We start from the raw sequence: 21,979 nt of genomic DNA on the forward strand, positions 1-21,979 counted from the left end.
TCTAACCAAAGAATGTTGGTCACAAAAACAGTGGTGAAAATCCATTCCATTTTCTTTTGCATCTTTCACATTCATTTGTATGCCACTCATCCATTTTTTTTCGTTGCTTATTCATTCAGATTTCTGTCTTAGCTAGAACATGGCCTCAGATTCCTCTGTATCTATCCTTGGCTGATAGCTGGTCTGGAAATGATTTTTAATTAGGATTTTGATAAGCCTCTCTAAAGAAACGGTTTATATGTATATGTATTGAGTGTTTTGTTATTGGTATGTATATTTTTGATCTTTATAATCAGCTTTATTTTTTTCTAGCTTATTTTATCCTCTTCACTTAACTGTGTTCAGAACACTTGTAAAGGTAAATTTTAATGCCTGTATTTCCAGTTACCATACATACCAAGGCATCCTGTTTTTAACGCATCATCAGTAGAGGAAGAAGCTGGTAGGCTGGTCTGCCTCATTTTGAGGGGCATTGGGAATGCAAAAACTTTGCTTTTTTTGAAGGACTTAAAATGGATTTTGGTGCTTTTCCAGCTTGCACTACTTTGTTCTGGTTTTTGTAGTGGAATTTGGCCAAATAAACTGCTAGTCTAAAAAGAACGGCTAGAAACGATTAGAAACAGATCATTCCAGGCAGAAATTATTTTAACTGCCTGCTGCAGAGCCGCGTGGTTTTTAATTTTTCTTTTAAAGCTGACCCTTGGTCTTTTTTTTCCTATAGACACAAGTACAAGGCCAGTCAGCCTCAAGTAGTACATCGGTACCGTCTCAGCCTGCCCAACACACTCAGCAGGTACGATCATTTTTTAAACTTGGGCGTAAAATATTTTCAGCAGAGAAATGTGATGACTTCTTAAAGAGCAATTACCTTTCCCTGTCCACTCTTCAATCCATAGTTTTGGATAAAAGAGGAATCCTCTGGTTCTCTCATAGTCTAACATGCTACAAGATTAACTTACTGAAATTTATTTTTAGGATCATGTTCATGCTGCTTCTCATGTGACTGTCTTCCTAGTCCAACCTGACTTTGCATGGGAGGTGCCATTCAAGGAAAGACCTGTCAGGATCTGAGAGTTAGGTTGTCAATTGTGTAGACAGGCAGACCCCGTTCTGATGAGCTCTTCCAATTTGAAGTAGTATCTTCTGCAGCGTCCTCTTCTCTTAATTGCCTGAAGTCCCTATGTGGAATCTGTATTCTTGTTCTCACTGTTGAAGCTAAAATCCTGTTGCAATACTTGGTGCTGATAGTGGAGCAGTGTTAGTAATACTAAGAAGTAATTACTAAAGATTAATTCACTCAGTATGTTCAGAAGATCCACTAATATCACTTAGGAGGGAATAAAAGTAAAAACTTAAATAGATAGGCTTTTAAAACTTCCTCTGTGGGGTGTTACAAATAGCTTCTGCATCTTTTCCCTACTCTAGAATGCCCAGCAGCCAGCTTCTTCTCAACAACCCGGACAATACCAGCTGCAGCAGCCATCAGTTTCTACTGGTGCCACTCCCACACAAACTGTCTCTCAAACTCAGACTTCACAGGTTATGCCAATGCCTCAGGCAGCAGCAGGGACACAGGTAAGCCATATTTTTCTTATCAGTACAGCATACCTCACACCTGGCAAATTCAATATGCTGCTACTTTCACTTTTGTCATCTTTTCTAATGGTTCCAAAACATTCATCCAGATAGTAGTATTCTCAGGATACTGCAACTGTCAATTTTGCTGGAAAATATGTATTGGAAACACTTTCTTTCACACATGGCAGTCATGAGTAATTTGTTTGAGGGAAGGATAGCACTTCCATCCTCTAAGGTCTTTAAACAGTCAAAGTATCGTGAAGCATATTGATGAATGGATTACTATGAATGCGTTTTCAGGAACTTGTCATTTCTCTGCTTCCCATAGAATGTACATCTTCTGCATCACTGTGTGTAAAACACATGTTCACATATTTAGGTAGTGAACCATAAGGACTGCCTTTTCCACTCTTGTCATCTCTCTTACTCAGCTCTTCTCCTTTACTGCCTGATCAAGAAGCTTCTGTTACTGAGTATTACTTCATTTTGGCTCATATCTCTATCTTGAACATGTGAGCCTTGTTTTTGTTTTTGAAATTGTTTTGTTGCTTGTTCATCTTAACTGTCTCTCCAGTTGCATCATTTGCTGGCTTTAATTGACATATCCCCTGCCATTCTCTGAATGCTGGCACAGTGGCTTTTCATTCTCCATTCCTTAGTCCCCATACCCAAAGCTGACAGATTTGTGGAAACATTTGCACTTCTTTCCTGTAAGAAGGCAGGCTTGGCTCTGGGGACAGAATTGAGGGGAATTGGATTCTGTTTGTGTACAAGTCAGTGCTTTAGGGTATTCTGATGTTGCTCTTTCACCCTCTGTGGGGGTCTATTTCAAGAGCCTGTGAAGTCCTTCAAGGGAAGTGTTGCGAAGTGAGGACCTTTTGGAACTCCAGCCAACTTCCCAGCCACTCTGCCAACTGTGCTCCCCACCCACTTTAACAGAGTGCTATAACTTGAATAATTCTTTCTTTGACTAATGCATAAAAATTCTGCTTTCTGCAACCCTGCTTAAAAACCGAAAAATCTATCTCTATTTTCTTTACCTCCCCAGCTTCCTGTTTCCCAACCAGTGTCGATCATCCAAGGCGAACCTCAATTACCTGTTGCAGCACCTTCTCTCCCTCAACCTTCAGTTGCCCCATCAGTCCCTATTGGTTCTCACTTTCTGCCCGTGGGACAACCCTTGCCAACTTCCATTGTCCCCCAGTTCTCAGTCTCTCAGTTGCCCGTCGCAGCTCCTCATGTGTCAGTGGCTCAGCCAGGTTTCCAGTCACTGCCAATTTCAATGGCAGGCGGCATGAATCAGCCATTGCTCACGCTGGCAACATCTGCTGCGGCATCCGCTGTCCCTGTAGGATCAACTGTTGTCCCTAGCCAGCTTCCCACGCTGATGCAGCCTGTGGCTCAGTTGCCCAGCCAGGTTCTCCCGCAGCTCCTGCAGCCAGCTGTCCAGTCCATGGGATTGCCAGTCAGCATTGGACAAGCTGCTGATGCTTCACTTCCTGCTGGAGATGCTCTTTACCAGGTATTGTTGCAAGCCAGCAGAGCTCTTCCCCTCCGACTTTCACCTCTTCCTCTAAGGTACCAGCTCAGAACTGTGTGCCTGGGCCAACTCACTTCTCATAAGAGAGCCACAAGGCCATGGAGATGAATTCTGTTTTGTGGTAAAAGTCCTTTTTAAGGAGGGAGGAGAAAAAGTGTCTTCTAGTCACCTTGTGATTTTTTTTTTTTTTCTCTCATTTGGCAGTGGAGTTTGTCTAAAATGACAAGTGTAGTGCAGGACTTTTGTCAGCTGCTGTGTAAAGGACAATAGCTATGTATCTAAGAGATCTGCCAACTTGAATTAAATTTAAAAAAAAAAAAAGTCCCAAAACATTGTGATTTAAAAACTCATATGGGTTGTGTTTGGGAAAGATAATCTGTGGCAGCATATTCAGCAATGTCAGTATTTTATTCCAATTTGGGGAAGGGACGTGGGGAGGTGTGGACTTGGATTTTCTGGAAATAAGTTGGGCAACAAGGATCTTGAATGAGAAGTAAGTATATGATGCAAGTTATGAAATGCTAGACTGATCGGCAAGGACTGCTTTGGCTACTTTGTGCAATCATTGTCACGGCAATATGAGTAGTGACAAAAATAGTGACTTGGCATATAGTTGTTCTTCTAAAGTAAAGTCACTGAGACAATGTAGAGTGCTGCAGAATAGAAACTATGTAGGAATTCATGCTTCTTGGTTCCCGGGTCGGTTCATTATGAGAGGACAGTAGACATGCAAGGTATTTACTCGTCTTGAGAATCAGCAACAGATGTATAATATGTTCTGAGCAGTTCAGCATAAAAATCCTTCAAACTCATTTCAAGCCACAGGTCTTAAAATATTAAGTCCAATAGGTAACTTGGGAGAGTTGGGAGGTGAAAATTGTTTTGCCTAAGGCTTGAAATTTTGAACGGGAATTTGCTTGTTGAAGCATAGTGACTTGCATGCTGAGCTTTGGCTTCTTAATCAACAGCTATTCTGTGTGAAGATGGTCTTCAGAAGCACTTGAATAAGTACAGAAGGGAAAGGAAAGCAGTTAGAAGTTTCCCCTGAAACGGATATATGTATTTTTTTGTTTTGTTTTGTTTTCTTATCAACTCTGGCATTCACTAACTTGACTCCCTCGTTTCTGTTACAGGGCTTCCCATCTCGGCTGCCACCTCAGTACCCAGGGGACTCAAGTGTTGCACCTTCCTCTGCCGTGGCTTCTGTTAGCATTCCTTCTGCCATACTGTCCCCTCCCCTACCCACAGATGTAATGACTCAGCCAGGCTATATTGCTCCTGTTGTGCAGCCGTATGTGGAGCAGAACGTTTTAGTTCCTATGGGCAGCGTAGGAGGACAGGTTCAAGTGCCCCAGCCTACAGTGAGTTTAGCACAACAGGCCTCATCAGCCTCCTCGCAGCAGGCAGTTGTGGAGGTAACTATGTTGAACATAACAATGCATTTAGAGTCTTCAGATTATACAACAGTGAATGTGTGTGGGGAACTAATCCCTTCCATGCTTGTCTTCAGATGGAAATTAATGTTTCAAATAACCTTTTTCTTACAGCAGAATGTCATGCCAATGTGGGGACCTTGTTGCCACTGGCTGTTCTGTTGGGAAGTGAGTGTACCTCTTACAGGCAAAAAACCTGTTAACACTTCACTTCTTGCTAGTACTGTAGAATATTTTGCCATATCAATGAAAAACTGCTACCGATAGCCTTTGAGATTCTCTCATTTTGCCCATTCCCTGCAGCACTGATGTTGCTAGGGAGAATTTGAATTGTCTTTGTGTTCTGCATTGGCTTGCCTTTTGCACATTCTGTTAGTAAGACTGTGGCTGCATGGCAAACTGTAGCAACGTGCATCTGTAGAAGGATGGCTGATTTTCTGCCCCACCCCTCCTCAGGATGATTATTTGCTTCACTGCAGTTTGCTTTTGAGCCTTGTAAATTAAAGCTCTCTAGATGCTAGCTAGCTGTTCAAAGTTCTAAAAAAGTAGTGCTTTTAGCTTTATAACTGATTTGAGTGAAATGATTGAAGACTAATGGGTGCTTTCGAAAGGAATGGAGTTATTTAGAGTTCTTGATGTAGGTTTCTATCCATAGGGTACTCAAGGAGCCTCACAGACTGCTCCTTCAGAGTCTCTGCCATCAACGCAGCCTGCTCAGTCTACCCCTTTGGCTTCCTCTATGGATAGGTAAGCATGGTTTTCTTCTCACCAATCTACCAATCCAAATTTTAATTTCATGCAATAGACATAAAACTGTTAGAAGAGTGTTCAAAGGACTGCTGTGGAAATGGAGATGGGTCTGGAGGGAAGGACACGTGAGGAACAGCAGGCTGGTTTTCTCAGCCTGCAGAAGAAGAGGCTCATGGTGGCTGCAGCTTCTCACAGGGAATAGAGGGGCAGTACTTAGCTCTGCCCTCTGGTGACAGCAATAGGACCCAAGGGAATGGCATGGAGCTGTGTCAGGGGAGGGGCAGGTTGGGTGTTAGGTATACTAGAGGGCAGTGGGCATGGAACGGGCTGCCCAGGGCAGAGGGCATGGCCCCAAGTGCTGGAGTTTAAGGAGCTTTTGGACACTGCTCTCAGACATAGGGTTTGGATTTTGGGTGGTGCTCTGTGGAGCCAGGATTCAATGATCCTGATGGATCTCTTCCAACTCAGAATGTTCGGTGTTTATTCTTCTCCCATACTCTGTGATGAACAGGCGTCCACTCCTATCCTGAAGAGAACGGTATCGGTAGGGCAAAACCATATTGTTGCAGATATAGAATGCAGGAGTACTAATATAAAGTTTTGTTTTCATTTTTAGTGCACATTCTGATGTTGCTTCAGGAATGAGTGATGGCAATGAGAATGTTCCAGCTTCTAGTGGGAGGCATGAAGGGAGGACTACCAAGCGTCATATGCGGAGGTCCGTCCGCAGTCGCTCTCGCCATGAGAAGACTGCTAGGCCGAAACTGAGAATTCTAAATGTGAGTGGTTTTGTTTTAATTTTGAAGTGACTGTTTAATACTGTTGCCACTTTGAGCACGCAGTCTGTCCACTGTATTTCTTCTGCTTCTACAGTTAGTGTTTCAAAAGTCATAGTTAAGAGTTTTTCAGAATATTTCAGATGGCAGAATTAGCTTGCGTGGCCTCCAGTGTTTACACATACTATTTCTGAATGTTTGCTTTAATCTTATTAGTAAAGCTAAGCTAGTGACATATAAGTTAGAAAGGAACAAGGGAGCATTTGGAGCCCTAGAGAAAGGTGAGGGCAAGGTAAGCTTGGTCATATGAGTAATTGGCAAATCCTCAGAAAATGTTGCTGTACTGTTTATTAGTTTAGAAAAAGAGAATGTGTTTGTCTTTGAGCAGTACTGTTGGTCTTTCTCTGTGGACTTTGAAGTACAAACATTACATTTTTATGCTTTTAATTTGAACTATTATTTTTTTTTGCTTTAGGTTTCAAATAAAGGTGACCGGGTAGTGGAATGCCAGCTAGAGACACACAATCGGAAAATGGTTACTTTCAAATTTGATTTGGATGGTGACAACCCTGAGGAAATAGCATCAATTATGGTAAGATGGATTTCAGAAGTGGAAAATTGAATCTGGTCTTAATCACGGTAGTAATATAAGTAGTCTTATTTTCTCACTTGCTTTCTTTTGTGTAGCATGGCCTGCCTCCTTTTTTTCTGCACTCAATAGGTACGTAAGCACAGCTAGAGACTGTCTGCACAGAGTATTATACAAAACTGACACTTAATATTTACATGCTCAGTTCACAGGGAACACCTGAGTCAATTTTTTTATCCTGAAATGTCTTTTTTATCAACTGTATCTACTTTTGTTTTTTCACAGTCTGTATTTTGGAAAAACTGCAGACAGCTTTCTGAAAGCACCAACTTAAATAGTTTGCTTTTTTTTTTTTTTTTTGAAGACCAAAATATTGTTAAGTCTTTACAATTCTGCTTAAGCATTGAGATTTTGCTGCTGTTCTCAACTGAAACAGCAAGATTTCCTCTTGAGGGAACTTGTTTCTGATTTCTGGAGATCAGGAATGACTGCTGCTTTTGACTAAATTGGTCAGTGCATCTCAAAGGAAAACAAACAAAGCAACCTCTCCGTTCAACAGATAGTGGTCAGGAAACAGAAGTGAACTTGTCATATACAGATATGTTTAAATGCAAGTACCATGAAGTGTGGAATAGAACCTCCCACCACTTTTTTTTAAATTTAAAATTATATTTCTGAGCTGGTACAATCTGAGCAAAAATGAGATCACTTTTGGTATTGCTGAAGTGGGGTGGAAAGTGGGTTGGAAGTTCATCCTGACACAAAGCACTATCTTTCCCCCAACTTGGGCACCTGTGTGGTGGTATTTATCTTTTAACTTGGAGAGACAGCAGAATAATGGCTGGATTCATATTTTTTCAGAAATAATCAAATTAGTAACACAGGAAGACTTTTCCACAGAAGAGGAAGAATTTGGTTCTTGGCTATGTACGTGTATTGACATGTCAAATAAATGAAGTGTCACAGAAAGTATAGATCTTACATTTCCTCATATGTAAAATGATCCTATGGAGGAATAAAACAGTATATTTGATAAAAGAACAGACGGTTGATGAGGAGTGCAAACAAAATAAGTGACCTGTGCTTTCACAGTGCAAGCAAATCATTTAAAGTATGCAACCAAACCTAGACAACTTAATCTAGAACTTTATGCCCGTCAGGAGACGTAATTTTCTCCTGGGCTAGGCTGACAGACTAAGAACTGTTGTATAAATACTGAGTGTATTTGTTTAAGCTTATTTATTCCAATGTAAACAGCAGGATGTATTTTTACAAAGCAATACAGTATATTGAAACTAAATAGGCTGAACACACTTTCTCTTACCAGCTGGGGAACATAATTCTTGTGTTTATGTACTGCAGCAGCCAGACTTCTGGAAACTAGTTATGTATAGCCTCCATAGGGTAGAAATTCAGTATGATGTAGAAATAGAGTAGCACAGAATTTATCTTGCAATATAAAATTCTTGATTTTTTTTTTTTTTTTACATTTACATCTTTCTTTAAATATGGTAGTAAATGAAGTTGCAAATTTTGAGTTTCACTGGGAAAGTCTGAAATATCAATCTGATGAAAATGACACAGAATATTGTTCCACTGCAAAGAGCAAAGTAGGACAAATATTTCAGTGCTGGAGATAATTTCAGAAGCAAATGTTTTTTCTCCAGGATGTCATGAACTTTATCTTATGCATAAGAACAGTGGAAGGAGGACAAACACAAACATAAGTTATATTATGGTTACTCAGTATTCAATACATAGTTTTGAAATATTTCATATCAATTAAAAATCTTGCTGCTCTGTTCTCTTCACAGGTGCAGAATGAGTTTATTTTAGCAACTGAGAGAGACTCATTCGTGGAACAGGTACGAGAGATCATTGAGAAAGCAGATGAAATGCTGAGCGAGGATGTAAGTGTGGAGCCAGAAGGTGATCAGGGTTTGGAGAGTATGCAGACAAAAGATGATGGCTTCGTTCCAGGGTCACAGGTACGTAGAAGATGAATGGCCTTAGCTAATCATTTTTTCAGTTTTGGGTGTTATGGTTTTGCGTAGTGCTAGCAAGAAACTGAAATCTTTCATGAGAATAGCAAAGCTTAAAAACAAAATTAACAGGCAGAGCTTCAGATCAGGTTGAAAACAAAAAATTCATTTAGAGAACTAAATAACAAAAAGCGCCATTGCTTTTTGTCATGTTGTGACACTTTTAAAGCTGCTGAATCTCATAATAGAGTACTAGACAGATAGTCATAAATGCTGGGGCTTCCTGGGTTTGAAGTTGTGAGGCAGGATGCTAAAATCCCTAATCCTTTGTTATTCACTGAATCCCAAGAGACTGGACTCCAGGCCCTCAGTGAGCAACTAGGATTGGATGCATCAGTTAGAAAACAAAGGTTTTCAAGCTGGTTGCTGGGAATCATAAGGGGTGACATTTCCAGAATCTCTGCCTTATTTCTATCAAAAACTACTCCAAAACATCCATCCTCCGTTTACTCATCTGTGGGAAATTCATTTAAGGAAATGGGCTGGAGTGTTTAAGAAGAAGATGCTTAGATCTGTTTGTTACACTGATGGTCACTGAACTGACAATCTATAAAACGCTATAGCTGACAGTTGCCTAGGCAGAATTTCACTGCTTTGATAATGGTGCTTGAGTCCATGGCACTGCTTAACTTAAATGCCCACATTTCAGTAAGCTAGCGTTTTAATACTATCGTGTGGGTTTCTGTTTCAGAATAGAACTTTAAATTTTATCTTACTTTACAGAAATTAGAGTTCAAACAGCCAGATCCTACATCTTCCATGCCACAAAGAATAGGTAAGTCTTTTGTGATTTTGTTTTTTTCAACAGTTACCTTTTTCGATTTCAGCGGATGGGTGCTGCCAGGTTTTTATTTTATATGATGGAGTTCACATTCCATATTGCAGGTTATGTATTTTGTTGCAGCTACGTATCACTAAATATCCAACTTCTTTCTGTTTAGGGGTTCCTCCTAGCTCCTTTACCCAGGTTGTCCATTCTGCGGGAAGACGGTTTATTGTCAGCCCTGTCCCTGAAAGTCGGTTAAAAGAACAGGGCTTTTTCACCTCTCCTGTTCCCGGAGGAAAAGAAACTTCAGATGTGGGTAAGTTATCTAAACTCTTAAATTCTGAAGGCTAAGAAATGCTATTCAAAACTGGAGTTAGTTTACCAAACTGACAAGCTCCTTAGTACCCCTTAAGTATCTGGAAGTAGAGAAATGACTGTGCTGATAAGAAGTGATGATAATCTGGCTGATACTGTGTAGAATTCTTGCAGGAGAAAATGTTGATGTCCTGCCTGCAAAAGTCTTGAAACCTTAATTCCACATTTTCAATGTGTGCCTGGATTTATCTTTTTTTTTTTTTTTTTTTTTTTTTTTTTTTTTTTTTTAAATGATGCTAGGAAGTTAACTTCGTCTGAGTTTATCGATAGGAGGTAGTACTGTAATGAACTTTCCAAGATGGGCTGATATTTTTCGTGTTCTTTCAGTTGCTGCATCTCCACTACATGGTCCTGGAATGAATCTCTCCCACTCTGCATCATCGCTGAGCTTACAACAAGCTTTCTCTGAGATTGGGCATGGTCAAATGACAGAAGGACCTAGTACAGCTCCTCCAGTGTTTAATCAAACAATACCACCATTTCCACCTGTGCTTTCTACCATGGCAGGCAGTGGTGCACCTCCTGCATCTGTAGCTGCTCCTTCAATATCTGTTCCTTCTAGCACAGGTGTTTCTCTTCCAAGTTCTGTTACTTTGCCTTCAGAAAATGCAGCTGCTGGAGTTGCACTAAGTGCAAGTGTGCCAAGTTCTGTTTCTCCACCTCCGGCCTCACAGTCCGGACAGCAGCTGTCTGGTGGTGTGGCTTCCAGTGTGAGCGCCCCTGCTTCTTTCTCCTTAACTATCACATCCCAGCCTGCTCAGCCAGTAACTGGCGACATTACCCCTAGCATCAGCACACCAGCTTCTTTGGCACTATCTGCTACCCAGGTTCCTGGTGTCACTGGTCTTGGTGTCGTTGCACCAGCTGTGACATCTCAATCTACTCCTCAAATTGTAAGTAGTTTGGCAGCACCGCAGACGTCTGTTGCCCTGTCTCAGGCTCAGAATGTGGCTTTGCAGCTTCCTCAGCTTACCAGTAGTGGCTCTGTCTCCAGTCTGGCAGAAACAACAGTTGTAAGTGCTCCACAATCAATACCTGAGAGTGGGCAGTCCGCAGATAAATCACAGCCCTCCAGTGCAGCTGGCTTATCGCTACCAATCTCTGCACCTTTATCATCCTCTGTAGCAACAAGTTTGTGTGGTTCGGTCACTCAGCCAGTGATACATCCCTTACTCATCCCATCAGCAGTTACATCAACACCTGTCCTATCCCAGATTCCAGGTGCAACACCTGTGTTGCCCCAGGTTCCCCTACCTGGTGTCTTACCACAGCCAGTTACTAATTTGCCTGCAGTACAGCAAACATTGATACACAGCCAGCCCCAACCAGCTCCATTACCCAATCAACCTCATATTCACTGTCTGGAGGCTGACGCTGATGCTCAGTCCAAAGCACCTGGCATTGATGATATAAAGACCCTGGAAGAAAAGCTACGGTCTCTCTTCAGTGAACATGGTAACGTGGGAGCAGCACATCCATCAGTATCTCTGGAGACGTCACTGATCATGGAAACTACTGTTATTCCTGGGATCCCAACCACTGTTCTTGCACCAACTAAACCCCTGACATCCGTTAGCACTTGTATACCTCCGAGCAGTTTGCCTCTTGGACCAGCTGGCTTGCCAGTGCTCACACCAGTCGCCACGCCTGGGCAAGTGATCACCCCAGTAAGCTATATTTCAGCACCAAGCAGCGTTGCAACAGCAGTAGTGAAACCAGGGACCTCTCCCTCGAAGCCTCCTCTTAGCAGGGTACCGGTAAGAAATGCAATGTTTATATGGATATTCAATCGTCTTATAGAATATAAGTCAATAGACTTCTTGAACAGAATCTATTTTTTAAAGCAAAAATATTCAGGCAAAGGTGTCTTTGGTTATAATATTGGAAGGAAACGTTTATCTTCTGGGTGTTTTCTTTTTTTTTTTTCTTTTTTTTCAAGAGGGTTTTTCTTTGGTCCGTACTGAAATGAACATCCAATTCTATACTGTGTGTCTGAGAACTCTCTAGTGTCGCTGTTCCTTTTTCATACTGCTAAACTACAAAGAGTGAAGCAACTGTGGCTTGTCTTTATTAGTGTTTTTTAAAATAGAAGTTTGGGAGCCTTGCTTAAAATAGCCTTTTATCCATAATTGTTAAAATGAGCCAGGATCATTTTATGTTTCACAAACTAGTGTTGATTGCGGTTTGGCTTTTTATCATTAGCCCTTTCCTTGACAGTAGGGATGAACTAAACTGAATTTTTTAAGAATCCTTCAGATTACATGGTGTCTCTGTTCAGAGAAGCAAGGCAAATGGGGAAAAATAAAAATTAAGGTTTCTTACCTTGCCCAAGGGTGAATAAATTAAGAATTTCCAAGAATCAGAACTCTACCATGTGCCTCCATGAGCCAGACTAACATTGTTACTTTCCCAGTCCTTTTCCCAAAAGCAAAGAGATAGATGGGGTATAACTGTGGTACCATTCCTGTGTGTAGATATTTTTCTTAAACCAGGTATGATCAGCAGGAGAACGGATAGAATATTTTAATCAATTTGACATACAATGAGGAGGTTACAACTAATTGGAAAAACGTGTTAGACTAACGTGAAGCTTGAGGCCTGAGGGAATGTCATAACTGTTATAGCAATAACTTTTGAGGATTTCCACAGCCTCTGCAGATTTCTCCTTATTTCACTTGTTCTTATAGTTTTCTAGGAATTCCTTCCCATTTGTTTTGTTCTCAGCTATGCTATTCTCAGCTGTATTCATATTGTTTCCCTACTTTGAGTTTTCTTTGCTGAAAGTCAAGTAAAACATACTGATGCTACTGAGGGTATAAATCTCTCTCATGTGTCGTGCATTGACTTCTAAATCCACCTCTGACAGGACCACATTGAAGTAAAGTTAATGGGGAAGAAAAAGATGGAGAGGTAAAGGGAATGAATGCAGCAAAGATTCTGGAGATTCTTTACTGTTTTTTTTTTTTTTCATTCAAACACCCAACAGATCTTGTAAATGATATTTTTTCCTCTCACATAGTGCGCAGCACTAGAATTGTAAGTAATTCAACAACTTGGACTCAGCAGTTACTTTCTGAGCCCAGTGAGGCACTTCTTTCCATTTTAGATTGTATTCAGTTGCAAAGTAGACAATTTCTGCTACTTCAGCAGGAAAGTGTGTCAAGGAAGCTGGGGAAGAAACTTAGATGCAGGGCCATTCGTTTATATTGAAATAGAGCTGAGAATTAAAGAAGGATCAGAAAATTGTAATAACTAGCTAATGATTTAGGAATAATTGGAGCAGGTAGAAACTTGCAAAGTGGAAACCTATTATTACAAGTGCTTGGATTTAAATGGAATAAATGTTTGGGATTTTTGCTGTCTGTTGTAGGGAAAAATATCTCCTCTTTGAATTCTTTGCTTCTAAATTCTTCTGTGTTTTTTCAAATTTCATTTTCACTTTGTGTCATTTTTGAGCTTCTAGAGTTTAATGCTTTATTTTTCTGGGGTTTACTGCACTGTAGGAGAAAGAGATGTTTTGTTTGCAGTCAACTTGTTAACCTGAATACTTTTGACTTGTATTATGAATGTATTTAAAGTGTATTTTGCCTCTTATTTATAAACTAAAGGATGAATTTACCACAGCTTAGTAAGTCACCATGCATCAGAACCAGTAATGTCCGTGTATATGATCTCAGCACACAGAAAAACTGCAGTAATGCAACTTGGCTTAGTTCCTGCCACAGCATTTTGGGAACAAGAGATAATTGTGTCCAGTATCTTCACTGGTCAGTTATTACTGCAATCTGAACTATTAGTTAAGCTGTGATAACATTGATAGAACTGGTTCTGCTTGTTGAAGACCACAGTAGGATTTTGGGCCAGTTACACACATCCAATGGTGTTCACTGGCATAAAGGGGAGCCAGGTGACTAATGCTGTAACTCATAGGACCGTCCTATGTTTCTGAAACTTCAGGAGTTGTGGTCAAGCCTCAAGGTTACAGCTGAGAATAAGACTTGCAAATTGTGTAATGGGTCACTTAATTCCTAGGAGTTCCCACTTCCCTAACAATGGAAATAACTAACTGGAATGTACTGTCTGACCTTGCTGGGAGGCTTTGATCCCTCATTCTAACCTTTCCAGTTTCTCTAACTCCTACCACATAACCTGGATCACCTGCCCCTATCTGATTGCATGGCCTAGTCATCTTCTGTGGGTGCGCAACACCCTTCAGGTTAATTAAAAACTAAAAACAAACAAACAAAAAGAACCAACAATGAAAAAACCAAAACAGCTCTGGAAATTGGTGTAAGAAGTTGATAAATACCATTTTCAACAAGTGGAGACATCCTCAGGCATGACTTTCTTTGTTCAAGTATCCATTTCTTGGAGCTGTTTGCCAGAGGCACATGGCCTGGTGTTGTTAATGAGCCATTAAAATAGATCTGTTGTGAGGAGGTTGAGTGTACTCTTGCACTTTTTAATAAATGAAGCCTCTTGGAAATTTAGCTTTTTTATTTATTTATTTATTTATTTAAGAAATATTGCTGTGGCATTTCTTGCAGACTTGAAAAGAAAGTAACTGAGTTGCTATGTTCATAGACAGAGCAGCTTCCTTAAAATGGAAATTGTGACTACTCGATCTGGATCCAAACAATAAAAGCAAAAAACCAAACAACTAAAACAAAAGAAGCAAAACAAAGCCAACCAACCAAAAAAAAAAAAAGAAAAGGCTCCACAGAACAGCAACAAAACAACTGACAAACAGCCACCTACTTTCATTGTTGCTGAACTCCACAAAGATTCTCTGCTGACTTTCCAGGAAGGAAGTCTCCACAGAAAAAACACGGAGGCCTCTGTCATAGGGCATGATTGACCGTAACTTGGTATCTTATCCTTCGGTTGTTCTGTGTCTGATGGACTCGCGTTTCCTCTTGGTTATCCATAGGTGCTACCAGTAGGTTCTGAACTTCCAGCTGGCACTCCGTCCAGTGAGCCGCTGCCACCTTTTCCAGGACCTTCACTAACTCAGGTGCTACACGAGTCAGCAGATTTTATCTGCCTCTTTTTCTTTCGAAGGGCATGTTTCGATTAAACTCTCCATTGCATGTTATTAATGTCTGTTTTTCTTGTCTTTTGGCATAGTAACCCCTTGTGTGTAAACGTAGCAGTGGGCAGAGTTGCTTCAGCACTGTAGATTTAGCTTGTCCGTTGGGCTGCTCTACTCAATGTCTGAAATACAGGAACAGTAATTCAGGCTTGAAGTTATTCATTATTTCAATCTGAACAGTAGAGGTTTTTGTTAAAATGTAACACAGGTGAGTTTTCTTCATACAGTGAAAAGTTACAGGAGCAAAGTAGCTCTTCATCGAAGCGGTACATACCACAATTAATTGTTAACATTAATACAGATCTACTGGCTTTCAGAGTTCTTGGTTAATTTTTTTCCTGTGGTTACTACGAGACTCTAATTTCAACAGATTTTCAGTTTTGTAAAAGGTCTGTGATGCTCCTAATCCTAAACAGGAGTTGAAATATAACAGTGGCTTCACCTTGTTCAATTTCTGTTTTGTGTGCAGCAGTTAGCTTGCATGTTCTATATGTGAGTTGGACAGGTGATCAGTTCAAGATCATAGAGGTTAAAACTGCCTTCACTTCGATTTTTTAAGAAACAGAGCAAATGTAGAAGAAAAATGAGACAAAATTGTTTTATGGATCTTCTAAATGCTATGCAGTGAAATGTAAGATGGAAACATTATGGTTCAATATACCAAGAACAGCTGAAAAAATAACTAGGCAAAACCCATGAGATTTTTGAGATGGAAGTATGGTGCTTCTGAAGGAATTATATTAGATACATAAAGATATATTATATCTTTAGAATAATATTCAAATGTCCTTGGGATAGAATTGGCCTTGGTTTTTTTTTTTATTATTCAAACCTGTATAGACATTATGGTTGAAAAGGTGCCTACATGAGGCTCAGAGTAATTTTCTTGTAAAAGTGACACTACCTGTGTATGTGTACTTTTCATAATATTCACCTCTTCCATCAGGCTTTGGTCTGCGGAAAATACACTTGGAATACATCTAAATCTGCATTTTTACTGTCTTTTTGTAGAAAGGAATTATTCATTTAAGACTTAACTATAATTTTAAAGCACTGCCAATATAATAGCTACAGTATGAAGACTTGTACTAACTAGCTTCCTGACTGGACTTCTTTTGGATTTCTGACCACAGAATTTTAGTGCTGACTGTGAGCTAACCTTGATAAAGTTCTGCTTCTTGACACTCTGGTAGCAGTCTCGTTCTCATCTCTTGAAACAGAGCTCTTGAATTCAAGTTTCACTTATGGAAGTGCTGACATTTAAAATGACCTGTAAAAGGTCGTTTTATTCTTTGCAAGCTGTTCCTTTGTTGGGCTTTACAATAGCCTGTGAGAGCTTTTCAGTCTGAAAGGATTTAAATTGACTGTTACACAAAGGGATAATGGAAGAAAATTGTAAATAATTTAAACTCTGCTAAGGCAAGTTTGCTTAATGAGCTGTCATGACTTCCATTAATTCTACAGCTAAAACTGTAAAAACAGAATTATATATATTTGGATACTAATCTTCAAAGATTCTTTTTGAGCAGGATTTCCTTTTGTCTCTCAAATGGGAGGAATGTAGTAATACCTGGTTCCAAAGGCATGAAAGGAGTTGAGCAGCAAGGCGTGGTAGCAGCTTTTATTTTGGTTATGGCATTAATAGACCCTTTTTCCATTTTACAGTCTTTTATCCTCCAACACTGTCTGAGCAGAAGCTGCGTTTATTCAGTGATTTCTCTGGGTACCCCAATAGATGTCATTTTTCTAGGGAATCTCTCAGACAAGTTTGCATGGGATCTAGAATAGAGGTTAGAATGGAAACAGTCTAATAAGCCAGAATTACAAGATGCTGAAAGTTGGCATCTCGTCTTGACTGTTCTTATTCTACTACCTTCTCAGTCCTTGTAATGGAGCAAATGCAAGTTAGTAATAGTAATACGTCCAGACTCAGTCAGTGAGTCCTTGCAGATGGCCTTTGTATTCAGAGCTGCTCCTAGGTTTTCTTTTTTCTAAGAAGTACGTTTAAATCTTTGAAAGTGATAAGAATACATCCATTATTTAGGAAGTATTATGCGGTGTGAAAAGGCAGAAATTTGTGCTCTGCATGTGTGAAAACAGAGTTGGGGTATTGCTCATTAATTGTATCATGGAAAGGAGAGTGCCACTGTATTTGCTTTTACTTGCTGCTTTCTGGTAGGCTGAACATGATTCATTAGGAATGGGTATGTTCTGGCTCCAAACTGAGCAAGAAGCTAGTTGTCTTATGTGGAGTTGTGAGATAGTGTTAACAAGCAGAATCTTTTCCTCCAGCTGATGGAACCTGTAGTTTTTTTTAATACTGTTCAGCCAGTTCTTTTGAAATATGATTTTCTGAAAGAGGGGAGAGATGCCAATTTGGTGATAATTCATCTGTAATCACCAACAGTGGTAGCAAATGGATCTGGAAACAATTAAAATGAGTCACGTTAAGTTCATACTAGTTCAGGTCATCGCTTAGAACTGGTTATCTTGGTAATCATTTTCCCCCAAACTCAACGCAGCGCTAACCACTGGTGTGGTTCATCCTACAGCACTACTGCTAACGGCTTTCTTCTGTTTACTATGGATGTTTCTATGAGGATTTGTGGTATAGAAAAGGCCAAAATACAGCTCTCTGGTTTGTCACTTGCAAGCAGCTTACCTAATTTCACCTCTCATTTGAACTCTAAAACCTGCCTTGGTGTGTGAGACAAAATGGGAGAAGATTGATTGGATCAAATCTAGATAACTGCTAAGAGCCTTTGCTGCTGTCGTATAATACAGACTGGAAAATTATTGGCTTGTCTTAGAGTAGATGGGTTTGTCTTCCTTTCTGGTTCTGTCAGTAGCTCATTAAGCAACATTTTTTCCTTTGTACAAGTTTCATAACCAGCAGTCCAACTGCATGTCATCCCAAGACCAGTTTTTGGATAATTTATTCCTCAGTTTTTGAAATTATGGGCATGTTTCTCTTTTTTTTTTTTTGTGAGTTTTCTTAGTCATAACGAGTTTGTGTAATCCTTGTAGACCAAAGACTGTAGAACCTGGAGACTTAGACTGTCTTTACACAATTCTCAAGGGTGGGAATGCAAACTTTGTGAAAAATGGATGTTTCAGTTAATGTTTCTTTTCTGCTTATCCAAATGTGTTGCTTAAATTGTTTTCAGCCTTCCTGTGTTGCACGTGTTAAATGTAAGCACGTAGCAAGGGAAAGACAGAAATATGAAAACAGTGCTGACTGCTTCAAATTTTAGTATTAAATGCGGCTGTAGTTTTAGAAATGTGTGTATTTTTCTTGAGTTGGGGCAGCTGTTTACTGTTTCCTCTCTCATCAGTCCCAGCAGCCACTGGAAGATCTGGATGCTAAGCTGAGGAGAACCCTTAGTCCAGAGACCGTTCCAGTGACATCAGCTCCTGCCTGTGTACGTTTGCAATACTGACAAATAGTCTCAAGTAACCAGTGTTTTCTCAAGTTCATGCACTTAAGTCACTGCCTTTAATATCACTGCATGAGTCCGTAGGCTTCTAATTAAAAACAGAGAGTCTTCTTACAGTGTGTGGGACAGAGCCAAGCAAAATGGAGGAAGTATGTAGGTTGCAATAGATACTGTATATCCTGAGGCTAGTTCTGGGATTAATTCTTAACCCATCTTTTTTGGCAAAGCCATTAATATCACAGAACTAAAATGGGAAGTGATTATGGAACAAGGGAAAAGAGGGTGCTAAACTAGCACTATGTGGGAAGTCAGTCGTAATTTAGGAGAGATGTTTAAAGCGTAGGTTTCAATTCTTAAGAGTCTATTGAAATATTGATATAAAAAGATGATAGAAAAGGATGATAGTGATTAACATTGATCTCCAAGTGACTATTCGTGCATTACTTCTGCAGAGTAAAAGGGGAGGTTCTGCTGGTAGTCTTGTGTTGCAAGGCATGCAAAATCTGTTGCTGATGTTGTTTGCTTTGGAGATGAAGAGATCTTCTGTTAGTCCTATGATGGATCGTCTGTTAGACCTGATGGAATTAAAAAAATCCTGTTACATGCACTATGGTAGATTACTTGGAGTTGAATCAAACTGCTGATTCTGATTATTTTTATTTTATTTTCCTCCTGAACTTCTAGTCTGTGCCCTCAGTAGCATCTACAGCAGTTACTGGTCTGGTGTCCACAGCAGCACAGCCTCTAAAAGATGGTAAGACAGCCGTTGTTATTTCGGATGATTTCTTAGCACAGAGATTTAATGCAAAACTGAAACAGGTTAGCAACTTGTAAGGATATAACCTCTTCTAATAAGTCATACAGTGACAATTCCTTAGGAATTGTTGCAGTTTTTAGTAACTAAACTGACATTTTCAACTGTAGACCAAGAGAAGGGAATGGAACATGCATATTATAGTAACTCTGTATGTAGAGCTGACTGAAATGATAAATTAAACCTTGCAAAGAATTTTCATTATGCTTCTAAGGTACAAATTCATAATTTGAAAGGACTGCTTCCTGTCTCTTGTGATATTCTTGATAGCAATTGTAAAACCTTTCCATTTTGTGTTGTCCTGCTGCATTCTGTATTTAGGATATCTCTCCTTAATTGGAGTATTTAATTTCTATTTAGACAAAAAAGGGTGGGGGCCAAACTTAATTAAAGAAACAGTAAGAAAAAAGGACTGTTTTCTGAACAGTGCTGGGGTAACTGAAACTGAAATTTGAATGATAAATGGCTTTCAATACGAAATGAGTTTAATTGTTAGGGCTGCAGGAGTAGGGGTGCAACCAAACAACCCACACTTCAAGAATAGCCTGAGACTTAACAATCAGTATTCCCTTACTCATTGCAATTTAAAAAGTTTGTTTTTAAAATAAACTGTTAATTTGCTACTAAAATTATTTCTAATTTATTTAGCAAACAACATTTAGATTGCAAGTGCAATGACAAAACTTTAAAAGCTAATAAAGCCAACAGAAAAATAAAATAGTCCCTTTCTGGTATGCTTGATAGAGAACTACGTCATTAAGCTCCTTTTCCTATTAGAAAATGAGTTCCTTTGCCTGTTAATTTTAGGTAGTAAAAGTAAGCAAAGTGAAAAGTTGCTGAATAAACCCAACAAGCTGTCCAACAGAATTAGTTTAAAAATAGAATGTTATTTTTCAGCTTTGTAACCTTATACTGCTAGTGCATACAATAATAAAATCAGGAGCTACCATCTAAGGATCCAGCTCTGAAGGCTTCATGCAGCCCTGAGTAAATGTTTATACCATTTCTTAAATGTACCACTTTTCTATTATTAAGAAATTGCCTCCAGCATTTGAAATTAATGTAGTCACCATGGGTGTGGAATTGAAATATGCTATTTCTTAGATAAATTTCATTTGTTTTTTATTTTTGGCTACTTCACATCCTTGCTTGAAATCAAAGTGTACTTTTTTATCACAATATAAAAGTACATTTCTGGCAAGTCTGCTGCACAACAGAACTTTATAGAAAACCAATTTTTAAATTTTAGTTTGGTATTATACATGGCAGAGCTGAGAAAGGAGATCAGGTTCCATAAATCCAAAGGCATGCTAATTTTCTTCTCAATCCCATTCTCCTTTATTTGTTTGGTCTTTTTTAGCTTCAGCATCGTATGGTGGAGACAGCAGTGGTATGGCTTCCACAACAACAGGAGCTGGCGTTCTTAAGATGGGACGGTTTCAGGTAGGCTCTGGGGGGACCTTATAGCAGCCTTCCAGGACCTGAAGGGGTCTACAGGAAAGCTGGGAGGGAGTTTTGATAAGGGCAGGTAGTGATAGGATGAGGAGAAAGGGCTTTAAACTGGAAGAGAGAGGATTTAGACTACATATCAGGAAGAAATTCTTTTCTGGGAGAGTGATGAAACACTGGAACTGGTTGCCCAGAGAGGTTGTGGATCCCCCACTCTAAGGAAGCATTCAAGGCCAGCCTGGATGGGGCTTTGAGCAACCTGGTCTAGAAGGAGGTGTCTCTGCCTATAGCAGGGGGGTTGGAACAGGATGATCTTAAAGATCCCGCCCAACGCAAACCATTCGATGATTCCATGTTAAACTGATTTGGATGTTCATAGAAAATCCTCACCAAGCAACTAGTGAGCAACTAGTTGTTTTCCCCCCTCATATGATTCTGCTATGTGATGTAAATACGTGCATCATGTTAAGGAAGAACTTAGAAGGTCTGTAGGATTGCATTTCTGTTGTAGGTATCTGTGGCAGTGGATGATGTGCTGAAAGAGAGTGACAAACCTGAGACTAAGCCGCTGCAATTTGAAACCACCTCCTCTGATTCCTCCCCTCTTTCTGGGAGCAGTCCAGAGAGCACCCTGGTGAAGCAGGCTGGAGGGCGGAAAAGCGAGGCTGTGGCACATGGCATTCCTCAGCCAGTTCCTGTGCTGCAGTTGCCAGTAGACGATGGTCAGCCTACTAAGGTTGGACGCTTCCAGGTAACAACAACAACAGATCAAGTGGGGCGCTTCTCAGTGTCAAAGACTCAGGATGAGGTCACCTGTGCAGAGAGAGAGCCAATGACTCTCCCTCTCTCTGTGGACTTGGAACAAGTTGCTTCTTCAGCTGCAGCCCCTAGGAAAGAGTTGGAGTCAAGGCAGTCCCCACATATGAACGGTCCGTCCTCTGAACCAGAGGCTGCTTTCTTGAGTGGAATGGCTAAGGATCTGGATGATGGCTCAGCGAGTCCAGACTCCCTCCAGGCCACAGCGTCAAAGATCAGCCTCCCTGTTCAGAGTCTTAGCAACTCGTTCAATTCTTCCTATATGAGCAGTGACAACGAGTCGGATATTGAAGATGAAGACTTGAAATTGGAACTCCGTCGATTACGGGAGAAGTAAGGCTTTTTCCTTCCCTTGTGCATGTGTGAAATGTGTAGCAAAGGCTTAATATGAATTTCATTTCATTTCCTCTGGACTTCACTTTTCACAAAGGAAAAAAGCTAGCCTTCTTTAAAAAGAAGCTAAAACTTTCTTAAGTGTCAGGACCCGCTGTCAGTGTTTACATGGGAAATAAAATTATTTAG

General features: G+C 40.0%; 2 protein-coding genes across 10 annotated transcripts in view; one reads left to right on the forward strand and one right to left on the reverse strand.

Annotated features, from left to right (window-relative positions):
* NINJ2 (ninjurin 2) overlaps positions 1-21,979 on the reverse strand; it is a 512,961-nt gene that overhangs the window by 140,523 nt on the left and 350,459 nt on the right. The gene's annotated exons all lie outside the window — the stretch shown is intronic.
* WNK1 (WNK lysine deficient protein kinase 1) overlaps positions 1-21,979 on the forward strand; it is a 99,615-nt gene that overhangs the window by 64,776 nt on the left and 12,860 nt on the right. For 6 of the 9 annotated variants that reach the window (XM_048942891.1, XM_048942902.1, XM_048942920.1 and 3 more), the window contains 17 exons: positions 722-793; positions 1,426-1,575; positions 2,627-3,100; positions 4,252-4,533; positions 4,666-4,719; positions 5,207-5,298; positions 5,918-6,080; positions 6,553-6,669; positions 8,481-8,654; positions 9,432-9,483; positions 9,650-9,790; positions 10,177-11,606; positions 14,780-14,863; positions 18,277-18,363; positions 19,063-19,132; positions 20,553-20,635; positions 21,153-21,790. In XM_048942891.1, coding sequence (XP_048798848.1) covers positions 722-793; positions 1,426-1,575; positions 2,627-3,100; positions 4,252-4,533; positions 4,666-4,719; positions 5,207-5,298; positions 5,918-6,080; positions 6,553-6,669; positions 8,481-8,654; positions 9,432-9,483; positions 9,650-9,790; positions 10,177-11,606; positions 14,780-14,863; positions 18,277-18,363; positions 19,063-19,132; positions 20,553-20,635; positions 21,153-21,790 — 4,163 coding nt within the window. The remainder of the gene's footprint in view (positions 1-721; positions 794-1,425; positions 1,576-2,626; positions 3,101-4,251; positions 4,534-4,665; positions 4,720-5,206; positions 5,299-5,917; positions 6,081-6,552; positions 6,670-8,480; positions 8,655-9,431; positions 9,484-9,649; positions 9,791-10,176; positions 11,607-14,779; positions 14,864-18,276; positions 18,364-19,062; positions 19,133-20,552; positions 20,636-21,152; positions 21,791-21,979) is intronic. The other 3 variants (XM_048942915.1, XM_048942910.1, XM_048942939.1) reach the window with 3 other exon arrangements.

Source organism: Lagopus muta, chromosome 1 (genome assembly GCF_023343835.1).
Source record: "Lagopus muta isolate bLagMut1 chromosome 1, bLagMut1 primary, whole genome shotgun sequence".
Lineage (NCBI taxonomy): Eukaryota > Metazoa > Chordata > Aves > Galliformes > Phasianidae > Lagopus > Lagopus muta.